This window comes from Exophiala viscosa (assembly GCF_022695815.1).
Source record: "Exophiala viscosa unplaced genomic scaffold EDD37scaffold_6, whole genome shotgun sequence".
Taxonomy (NCBI): domain Eukaryota; kingdom Fungi; phylum Ascomycota; class Eurotiomycetes; order Chaetothyriales; family Herpotrichiellaceae; genus Exophiala; species Exophiala viscosa.
Window position 1 is genome coordinate 245,455 of NW_026944358.1, and position 10,969 is coordinate 256,423.

At 52.3% G+C, this 10,969-nt stretch overlaps 4 protein-coding genes across 4 annotated transcripts; 1 reads left to right on the forward strand and 3 right to left on the reverse strand.

The window, feature by feature from the left end:
- Window positions 1–700: 700 nt before the first annotated feature.
- Window positions 701–2,137, reverse strand: EDD37DRAFT_565233 (uncharacterized protein; the record flags this gene model as incomplete). The annotated part of the gene is made up of 1 exon (XM_062814048.1): window positions 701–2,137. One exon carries the CDS (start codon window positions 2,135–2,137, stop codon window positions 701–703), a length of 1,437 nt encoding a protein of 478 aa, XP_062669348.1.
- Window positions 2,138–2,950: 813 nt separating this feature from the next.
- On the reverse strand, window positions 2,951–4,929 carry EDD37DRAFT_424772 (uncharacterized protein). The gene is made up of 2 exons (XM_062812598.1): window positions 4,817–4,929; window positions 2,951–4,766 (listed from the first exon to the last, which is right to left on the reverse strand). The coding sequence occupies exon 2, from the start codon at window positions 4,742–4,744 to the stop codon at window positions 3,167–3,169; it is 1,578 nt and encodes a 525-aa protein (XP_062669349.1). The 5' UTR covers window positions 4,745–4,766; window positions 4,817–4,929; the 3' UTR covers window positions 2,951–3,166.
- Window positions 4,930–5,251: 322 nt separating this feature from the next.
- EDD37DRAFT_424884 (Alpha/Beta hydrolase protein) lies at window positions 5,252–7,083 on the reverse strand. The gene is made up of 2 exons (XM_062812599.1): window positions 7,077–7,083; window positions 5,252–6,908 (listed from the first exon to the last, which is right to left on the reverse strand). Exon 2 carries the CDS (start codon window positions 6,641–6,643, stop codon window positions 5,306–5,308), a length of 1,338 nt encoding a protein of 445 aa, XP_062669350.1. The 5' UTR covers window positions 6,644–6,908; window positions 7,077–7,083; the 3' UTR covers window positions 5,252–5,305.
- Window positions 7,084–8,455: 1,372 nt separating this feature from the next.
- On the forward strand, window positions 8,456–10,929 carry EDD37DRAFT_424904 (uncharacterized protein). Its single transcript, XM_062812600.1, has 2 exons — window positions 8,456–8,609; window positions 8,687–10,929. The coding sequence occupies exon 2, from the start codon at window positions 8,948–8,950 to the stop codon at window positions 10,847–10,849; it is 1,902 nt and encodes a 633-aa protein (XP_062669351.1). The 5' UTR covers window positions 8,456–8,609; window positions 8,687–8,947; the 3' UTR covers window positions 10,850–10,929.
- The last annotated feature ends 40 nt before the right edge of the window (window positions 10,930–10,969 follow it).

Consider the following 10,969-nt stretch of genomic DNA (forward strand, 5'->3'; position numbering starts at 1 on the left):
CAGGCGTCCATAGGCTGGCTGACCGATGACATTGTGAAAGAGATAATTCGCTACCGCGTAGACTTTCTTCTTGTCGTCGAGAACCGGAGGCTCGGGTGGCTGAGCAATGAGTTTACCCTCCTCGGGGTCGAGAATAGGCCGCTTCCGAGTCGTCGTCGACAGAGTAACGATCAGCTGGTCACGGAGGCCGACCAACCGAGCAACATCGACATTAGGAGATAGTGCTAGTCGGAGGGTGTTCAATTCGTACGTGCCTTCGGCACCTTTCTCCTTCTTTGTTTTGGTGGTTTGCGTGTGGTCTGTCAGCGTGATGCTGAGATCATTGGCGTTGGGATCATAGTATTTGTCGCCGTCGTCCTCCTCTTGCTCCTCTTCATCCTCCTCCTCTTTATCCTGCTCCCCCTCTTCTTGCTGCTCGCTCCCCTGGAGGTTGAGGTCCTCGACCTTGAGGTTGAGGATTTGGACTGGATCGAAGCTGACGCCGTATTGCTGACGCCGTATTGGCCCGACATGAACTCGATAAAGCGCAGGAGGATCCGACAGATCTCTTCTTTCTGTTCGTCCGTGGCAGTCTGGAACTCGTGTTTGAGTGCCCTTGCAATCTGGAAACACGTTAGATTGGGGGTCAATTGTTGTGATAGTGGCGCGGTGACGTTAGCCTGGCGACAGTCCGGATCATCCCAGACAGCCTCGTAGTGGCTCAGAATGAAAACAAGGCGTTGTTCTTCCGGCCAAGAGGATAAATAAAAAGGGCACTGAGCAGCAGCCCGACGGACAGTCCAACAGCCACCTGAATCATCTGAGCGCCCACGCTAAAAGACTGATAGAGATTCTGCGAGTACTTTTCCTGCGCATCGACCGTACTGTTGCTGAACAGCGGAACCGCAATGCCCGAGACGAGACCACCCTGCGCGGAGATACCACCAGGCACCAACACCATGATGCCGGCAATGATGGAGGCAAACGCAAATCCGTGCCGCGACCGAGAATACAAATGTCCCAAGACTCCCAGGACGAAAGCAGATGCAGTATCTGCAATCTGCGCCGTCGCATGTTGACTGACGAAGTAGCTGACCGTGTACGCCGCGGAGCCGAAGAGCACCTGCAAGGGAATTTGGATCGGTCGACTCCTGAGAATCATGGCCTGGAAAGTCAGGTAGCAAGGGACCAGCAGGATCTTCCAATGTGGATCCACTGCGCGGGGGCAAGTTGTTGATGTGGGCGCATTCGGGTAAATGAGCGCCCACAACTGTGAACCGACATCAATTCCATAACCCAGGAACAACGAGTAAATGACGGCGTAGAACAGTCTCGTCGACCCGGCCGTCACCGACTTGGATTGCAACTCCAGAGCTCCACACAAGACGATATATCCGGGCAGAAGCATGGCGATTGAACCTTCCGCAATGGCCCCAAAGCAAAAGTACTTCTGGCTGGATCCGCCGATCGAGGCAAAGGCTCGTGCGCCGAAAGAAGTAATCACCGCGGCCGTGACTTCCAAGACATTCGTGTACAATGGATTTCGAGATACGACGATGATCTGCAGCACGCCGACAGCCGATCCGAGGACAAATGCGGGAGCCATATCTGTCCAGAAGCCCTTGAAGGCCCACACGCAGACCAGGGCGCTCGCGACGCCGTACAGCAGCACCAGGATCCACGGCTTGTAGTATGGCGGGGCCCCAATCAACTGGACGAGCCTTTTCTCGGCCTCCTCGATCGAAATCTCACCGTGTATCACGTCCTTGTAAGCGCGAAAGGCACCATGCAATTTACCGACATCAAGACCTTGAGCTTTGACAAGTGTGGTGTAAGAGTATCGGCTAGTTGGGTCTGCTGAGTTTGGTTCATTGATGAAGCAGATCTCCGTACAGCCGACCATGTAATTGACTCTACCATCGAGACCACAGACTTTGAATAGGTACATGACGTACTCTTCGATGCGATGCGAGGGTGCTCCGTACAGCATGAATGCATAGGTGAGGAGGAGCACGACAGACCTGCGGGAGGCGATCTCGCTCTTGGTTTGCACATACCTGGCCTCTTTTGCACCGCTCGGATGGCCGATCTTGTCTTTCAATTTGTGCAAAGCTTTTGTGACGTCGTGAGCGTCGACACCAAAGTCATGCAGTCTCATTGGCGTCGATGGAGTATTGGAACCACTGCCGGATCCGGATCGAGAATGTGGAGTTGAAACTCCATGGCCAAAGCCTGGTGCTGAGAGCAACAAGGAAGAACCGACGAGGCTAGAGACTCTGGCATGCTTCTGAAGCCTTTTCAGTTCTTGAACATCAATACCAGTGTCGCCCATGGAGTCGATCCGCTCATGATGAGAATCGGGAGCACCAAAGTCGCTTTTGAGGTCGGTCCAGAATTCTCGCAGGTGTTTCCAAAAGCCGTGATGTTGATATTCCTGGATATCATTGGCGTTGTCCTGGCCAGGCCTCGGTAACGTTTTCTCGTGAGGTTGCTCAATCTCGTCTTCCAGTAGAGCCAACTCTGCCGGAAAGTGAAGGCGAGGTGGCGCCTGGAGACCTTGACCTGTGAAGGTCGATTCATTTTGAGATTTCCTGATTACGTCTTCAGGAGGCGGTAATGGACTGGGCGTCCTTGTGCGCCTGTCGGCACGCCCATACGCAGTCATCTCATGTTGGTATTGCTGATGACCATGTCGGCTGGAGTGGCCATGATTGCCCAAACTGGGCGAGGTCCTGTCCCCGGAGTCGTGCTGCATCGCTAGACCCCTGACACAAACAATGGTCCACCACCTTCAGTGCCGACTGAGGCAGAAATCGCCGATATCAACGACTGAACGATGCTCTTCCAAACAGCAACGTAGTGTCGGACATTTTCCTGTCCACGTTGTAGACACAGAGCAGGGTCTGCACCTCGAGGGAAGAAGGATCGAGATGGTCGCGAAGATCAAGACCCAATGCATACACCTTTAGTGACGCGTGTCATTCCTTTAGTCAATGGGGACTTTAATTGCCGCAAGATGAAAAATGTGGGGGAACGTAAAAAAAGGCACGGATGCGGCGGGAATGTCAATGGGAATGTCTCGGCATCATAACACTGTGGAGTTCTATGTCAGTCTTTTCATCTCGTGATGATGGCCTCGCCCTTGGAGATATGTTCAAATCTCTGGATAGATCTATGAATATAACTATCAAGGTTCGGCCTTGATCGAAGTAGTAATCGTATCATGCGCCATGATCGCTTCTCTTCTTGACGCACTGGCTAAGCCGCCCATCTCTAGCTCTGTGAAGACTTGTTCAAGCCTTGAGGAATAATGTCTCTCATTCCAGGCATAAGCCGTCAAGTTCCCGAGCTCCTCGGCCCTCCATTCTTCTGGCCAGGCCGCAGCCCCATATCTTGCCCCTATAATACCGCGTAGATGAACGACAGCCCATGCTCTCCCCTGAAAAGGCCATGGGCTTGCCAGCATAACGAAGAGAATCCAGCTTAGGACGTCCAACGAATCCGACCAGCACTCAAACAGGTCCTGCCGGCGTAACATACCACGTAGCTCGCCGCACAAGTCCATGGTCATTGTGGGCACATAATTGGCCCACGTCACGGGATATTCGACAATCCTGGTTGCCAGCAAGATACACCTCGAAGGCGTGTCTTGCCTCAGAGTACTTGCATAGAGGATGGCAAACTGCTCATCCACTTGGTCGCGGAGATAGTACAGATACTCCGGACTAGGTGGAGGTGATAAAACGGTGTGTCGATTTTTCCCTTTTGGAGAGTGAAAAGCGTCATACAAGGCGAGCAATTCGCATGTACTTAGGCATTGTTCCCGTACCGGAATATCCACAGCCAGCGTGGGCGACGTCTCAAGCTTGGAAAATCCCGGGCTATATTTCGACCACGGAGGACGATTGAAGAGTCGTAGACGGCCTCCCGAACTCATATAAGTCGGTAAAACGCCAGACGTAGTAGCACACAACCGGTCAACGTGTACAACATATGCGAGTGACACGGTGAGATAATGGACACCACCTCTTAGACTGACGAGGTGTTGCAGAGCGGCCCAGTTCATGCGTAGCTCACTGATTCGCCCTCGTGTCACGTTGTATGAAAGCAGAATGCACAGGACGAGCAGAGCGAGCTCGATGTGCAGTGGGTCAGGCCGACTTTGACCGGTGCTTGCGGCGAGCTGTGTGCGGAATATTCCGATGAGTTTCGTGTACAATCCGAGGGAATCTCGTGTCTCATGAAAAGCGCCTCTCGAAAGCGCCATATCGGTATGAGCCTGGGTAATAAGTCCCATGCAATAGGCCTGATTTGACATCGCGACACCTAACATGCGTGTCTTGTAACCCGGTACAAGCAGAGGCCCTCGAAATATGTCGGCCAGTCTGTCAAACACCGAATCGAAGAAATGATGGAACAACGCCCGAAACTGAGAGTCCAATTCACCGTCGATAGGCAGCTGGCCTATCCCATCAACTCCTTCTCGGCCGATCGGAGCCTCTGGCGACTCGACGCGCTTCACCACCAATCTGTTCGCCACGCGCCGCAGCGCTGTGTGGTCGTAGAGGCGATGACTGGTGAGCTTGCAGTTCTTATTCGGGCACTGCGGCACTCGACACCCATTTGGAAATAGTCCTTTCCCTGATGGAGTCTTTGTAACCGGCCAAGTAGAATGTGTAAGAAAGCTCGGAGGGGAGTATTTCCTGCTCGAAGTAGTTCCCACTGTTGCTCTGCGGCCTTGGCTAGGTTCTCGAGCAGCATTCATCCTTCGTCGAGATGATGGTATTCTTGTTCTGGGTCTAAGAAGATAATCCTGCTATGGAGCCAAAGTCCTCACTGGGAAACTCAAAACAGAGTTCACAGGCATTGAATTAGCCCTAGCTAGCAGTCCAGCGAGGACTTCTCGAGAGAGTGGACCAACGAAAGTGCCAGGGTCATTTCGATGTCGCAATTCTGGACAATTGATCCAGACTGCGGTAGTGAGAGTTCTCACTTTGAGCACGAACGAGGCGATTGAGAACAAAGGCTGGAGGAAGAGAGAAATAAGGAGCAATAAGCAGCCATAATGTACGAGGTAGTACGCACATGCACCTTGTACCAAGCCGGATCATGCTAGGACAGTTCCTAGGCACGAGTGTGGGTTCCTGCATGAGATCTGACGATGAGGCGGCGCCGATCGACGCCCGGTGGCCTGATCGATCTCTCAGATTGCTTGTCGTGCTTGTGTATCATATATACGAGTAGTGGCGGAGATATCTACCGGGCAGATGGAGGACAAGTGATTCTTTGAAACATTGGTATATACGTATACATCTCTGTGCAACAATCAGTGCGGCTTCGTGTCCAACCTTTGCCGACTAACAACGTGCTCTAAAGCTCGAAGGAAATATGGTAAGAACGCCGATGGATTCTCACTGAATGGAAAGTGGCCCATTCGTTTCATCTCTTCGAAAACCGCGCCTTTAATCTTTGCGGCGGTGGCTCGGCTGGCGTCAGGAGTGCAACTATAGTCATATTCTCCTGTCAGCATGTAGACTGGGCACACCTCGGTATCAATTTGAGCCATTCGATCGCGACCATCCCAGCCTTCAAAGTAGAACAACAAGTCACTTGGAAACATGCTGGTCGCTTGAGCCGAGTAAATCCACCAATTCAATCTCTTGTATATCTCCGGAGAGGTGGGAGATATCATCCCGCATACACGCTCAGGATTGAGAACAGACTCATCGCCGGCCAGGCCATATATCGTTTGAGCTCGCTGTTTGGGGAGATAGTCACAGGCTTCGCAAGGTATGACACCACTGACGTTCAATTCTTCTGCTCGTAGTGCAACAGCGAGGCATACCTGGCCACCCATACTGGCACCTGACACGATGACACGTTTTAGGTCAAGCTTTGCGATAATCTGTGCTATTGCCGAGACATAGAGTTCCTCCGAATTTGCATAAGACCAAGGATATTGAGTGCTCCCGGGAAACGAGCGACCATGGCCTGGGAGGTCAAACGCATACATGGTACACATTTCCTGAAGCTTCCTGTTCATCATCATAGAATGGAATTGGCGCGAATCTGCCCCAGCAGTATGGAGGAAGAGTATTTGTTGATCTCCTCTTCCAGAAGTCTCATAGAATATCTTGCATTTGCCCAAGCGGGACAACTTGATCCAGGTATAATGTCCGATGATCGAATCATCGTCCAGTTCGTCGTCGGACGCATAGCTTTGGTCAGAGGCACTGGCTATATGTGACTGGATCTGATCACGAGTGCGGTCGAGGATTGTCCGCCACAACAAAGCGTAAGTAAGGAACGACGCGAAATCGCCAGTCACCTCGACGCCCGATTCTTGTCCCAGAATTCTTAGCATTCCCCAATAGGATTGAAAGGGACGCTTGGGCTGTGCAGCAAAGAACAGGTCCCAGTGCTCAGACTTTGCATGTAGCGTGAATCGAGGTTCAAGGGTCTGCGGACATCGCAGGTAGACTTTGATGGCATCTTCCTTGATATCGTACACTATCTGGTCGTCCTGGTCGTGAGAGCTGATCCGGAAGCATAGGCTGATGCCGACCGAGCATGCTCGATATTGGGCATCGTCACTGATCGTGGTCTCGATGTCCGAGACGGCGGACTCCGTCAAGGAGGAAAACGGGGTTGATGTTCCTGACATGGTGTTCCGATCAGAACATCAACTCTATGAGAAGAAATGGCTGGCAAACATGGGTTATGAAAGCGCATGCTCTCCAGCCTACCTTGGCTGTCACCCCGCATTTGATGTGTGAGCATTCAAACCCGCAATGATCTGTACCTTGGTAACTAGTAAGTAGCTCGGCTTGCTCGGTAGGCAACTTAGAGTTGGAGAACTCACCCCGCTTGGTCCTGTGTATGTGTTGGTGATTGTCAGTTTATTACGGAAGAGCAAGTCTCAGAAAGATCTGGGCAGCTTCAGCACCGTTGGTCCTTTCCCTCAGTCGTGAGTCAGGAAATCTGTTGACGAGTGGCTCCAAGGGTTGAGATTGCCATTGACGACTCATGGAAAACGAGTAGACGCCACCGATCTCCTGAAACCGCTGTAAAAATGAGTCTGAGCCTGAGCAACTTACCATCTCTCAAGCCAATCACTCGGCCTCGAGCAATGTAGCATCGAGCTGAGGTGTGCAGTGCGGAAATCCAAGCCACGGAGCCGCTGACCTAGCAGCTCGTCAAGGCATACCATCCTTGCCGGAGTCAACAAGCAAGGGCAGCCTTGTCTCCAGAAATTGAGTTCATGTTTCAAGAAAAAGATGTGAACGAGAAGCACGCGACTGATCCGCTTACCTCAGACCTGGTAGCATGGCGAGAATGCTCCATGTTTGAGCCAATCAACACTACAGTTTCAACATCACCATGGTCAACCTTGTGCAATCGCTTTACACCACCTAGGTTGTCTGCTCTCAAAGAGGTGTGTGCAACGTTATGAAGCTGAAGAGAGGTCGATTGTGGAAGGCACTGGATGTTCTGCGCTTGCGGATAATCTTTCGAAGCCGCCCAAGCAAACGTAAAGCCTGCGAAGAGCACCGCAAACGCGAGGTTCAAAGGGACAAGGCTCTGACCAAGCGCCGTGTGAGAGGAAATGCACAACATCCGGATGCATGTCCGAGCAGGGGTTTTTCTTCTGAAAGACGGAGATGGGCAGGGATGGCCCTCGTCGCCGAGATGCTGCACGCGAAGAGACCTCAGACCGTTACACCCAAACTCATCGAGATGCAAGGCGCTGGTTGGCTTTTCCTCTCGGTGGGGGGCAGCTTCCCATGGCACAGGTAGAGCTGAGGAGACTAGGAAATTTGATGGAAAGGTTTTTGATGAACAAATTTCTAGAGTGGAGGAGGATGAAAAGAAGAAAAGAGATTCATTCGACAGTTGATGGACCCAATGCCACCAAGTGTCGGTGGCTTCATTTCCGACCAGATGCGCCAGCTGCAGGAACAGTCGTGGACAGTGCGGGCTAAACGCGGGCTACGGAGCGCTAATGGCCGCTAACAGTCGCTAGGACTCGTTCAACCCAATAGAAGACATTGCGCCCCTTGAACTAGGACTTTGCCAAATGGCGCCCGCCCTTTAGGTTGGGGAGCCTTAGAGCACTAGGCTTAGGGTTTATCCACAGGCGTCTGTCTTGTCTGTCGACTGTCTCTGTCTCTCTGTCTTTCTGCCCTGCCACTCATCTGCCTGCGCTGCGCCTTTCATCAGTTATTCTCCTTCGAAAGTTCGTATCCCCTTCAATCGGCCACTTCCACACCATTAACTATACGAGCCCCCCTTGTCTTCTCTGGAGGACCCTTTTCGGTTTCGTCGTCCTCGTCGTCTTCACAACAATGTCGCGTGTCGATTGTTACACCTGCTACCTTCATTAATCGCCATTGCCCGTCCTAAGCAATTTGTCTCCAATAGTACGACTTTGATACTCCACCCAGTGTTTTGTCTGGGGCTGGGAGCATTTTAAGAGAAGGACGGAGCTCGAAAGACAACAACCATTTGCTATGAATCGACGATCATAGACATTTTCTTCACCACTTATCCACCTCCGTCGCCAACACCTGAACGCAAGCTGGTAGAGAGAGACTCTCAATATTGCGACATGCGATAGCTATTCTCGAGGTGCATACCCACTCCAAAGCCACCCCGGTCAGAATGTCTTAGATGCAACCACTAACACTGTATTTCGTGCCGGGCGCAGACATTCCCTTTACCAACTTCGCCCTCGCTGAGCTTTTCGCCAGCTGCCGTTCGTTTTGAATCAGTCACTCATTTTATCCGCTCGAAGCCCTACATTTGCTCACCGCGCCGTCGTTCGCCGATAACGCACACCATTACCACTGTCGAGAAACACTCTACCCAAAAAAATCGTCTCTGCGAACCATACGAACCGACCAAAGCGAATTGAAAACTAGTCCAGTCCACCACATTACTTGATGTACACATTGATCACTCCGGGAAAATGGAAAGACCTGCGAAAAGGGTGAAAATATTAAACCCAGAAATACGAAACCCACGCGATACTGGGTCCAGAATGACGGAAGGTCTATTTACTTCAGAAATGGGTATCCGAGGAGGCGACCCTGACACGCCTATTATCGCAAGTCGCACTCTCAGCCTGTCGGATTTCCAAAGAAGAAACATCTACGGTCAATACGAAAGAGTTCCTCGACATATTCATCCGCGGGGCAAAGCTGGAATCTATCTCCGACCAAGAGCACCCGATGCCACGGTCACCGCCAGTGTGGTTGAGATCAATGTCAATGATGGGACCTCCACCTCAAAACTTACAGAAGTGACTGCTGGGACGTCTGCTACGGTTGTTGCAGTGTCTGCTGGAGCCTCCGCATCCGTATCGGTGACGTTAGCTGGGGTTTCAGGCACAAGCCCGGCAGCCAGTGGCAGTACAGCCGAATCATCCCAACAAACAATCACCTCCGGTTCGCAGACCGCTTCAACTTCTGCAACCGGAAGCCAGACTACTGACGGCTCAGCCATCACAACAAACACTGCGTCGAGTTCTGCCGGGCCCATCATCAGCGAATCGTTCAGCAACAGCACCACATCATTTCGAGAATCGAGCAGTACTTCAGCACAAAACACTGTCACGGTCACAGCCACGTCGACTTACGAAGTATCCTTGCAAAATGGCACTCTCTTTGTGGCAGAGTCTACCACCAACAGTGTCTTTACCACCACAAATTCAAATGGCCTCACAATCACCGAGACGACAAGCGATGGGGGTACGACGAGTACCTCTGCTACATTCACATTTGGCGAGCTCACAAGTACTCCCTCAGTCTACTCGGGGACCTCCCAGACATCTGGTGTTTCCGCGACCTCTACAAGCGAGTCTTCATCAGGCTCTGCGGATCTGGGGGCTGCTGGCTCCACAACAGCATCATCTGGTGCAGCGGCTACGTCGAGTTCGGCCTCCGGTACTTCAGGCTCTGGAGGTGGAAGCAGCACGGGCTTGACTCCTACGCAACAACAAGTGGTGGGAGGAGTGGTTGGAGGCGTTGCTGGGATCGCAATCTTGCTGCTTATTGTGCTTGTCATCCTTCGATGGTATCGCCGTCGACTGAAAGCACGCGGTCAATTGCCCGAGCAGATTTCTGCAAGGGAGCTCACCACCGGCTCGAACCCTTCCTACGCCATGTCCCAACGATCCTCCAATGTACCCTTTGCTGCTGTTTTTGCGAACAGCTTGAAGCGACTTCGACCAAACAGCATTCAAACAACCGAAACCACGGCCACTGGTGGCACAGACCCCAGCATGAGAGAGTCGGAACGTGGATTTCGGCGGATAGCTGGGAGGAAGATCGCTCCGGTGCTGGGTAATAATGGTGATCCTTACGGGGGGAACTATGGCGCCTTCGAGAAAGACACTCATGCTGGTCCCTCGGATCCACTGCGCAACGCGGACAGAGGCCTTGCTGGGTCTACCTTCTATCGTGATAGCGCAGGCTTCTATGGCGGCGCGGGTAGTCACTCGCCCACTTTCCCCTCTTCACCGACAACAGCAACGCGTGGAATAATGCCCGGATCAAGTGCCAGAGACTTTGCCGATGCACAACAGAACAGCAGTCAAGTGTCATTGACCACACCTAGCCGGCCCGATGGATATGCTGTGATGCGGCCAAGTCCTGCTCGAACTCCGGTCACTCTCAGTCCCGCCGCCAGTTTTATCAGATTGCCCATTCAGCAGGCACCTGCTTTGGACGACGACGCGCCACCACTACCGACTGGGCTCTTGGTCCCTGGTCAAAGAGATGGAGTTGGCCGAAGCTTGTCAAGTCACGACGGCAGCCATGTGAGCAGAAGCAGTGCTCGCAGTGGTGGACGATTCGTGGAAAACATGTGATTCTCTGCAAGAGTCGCCCAGTATAAGCTTTATTTTGTCCTTTTCTTTCTCTTGGTTTTAGCGAGGCGTAGGGCGATTTGTCCCGGTTCAAAATCTGACCGTTGAGCCAAGTGGCTGTGT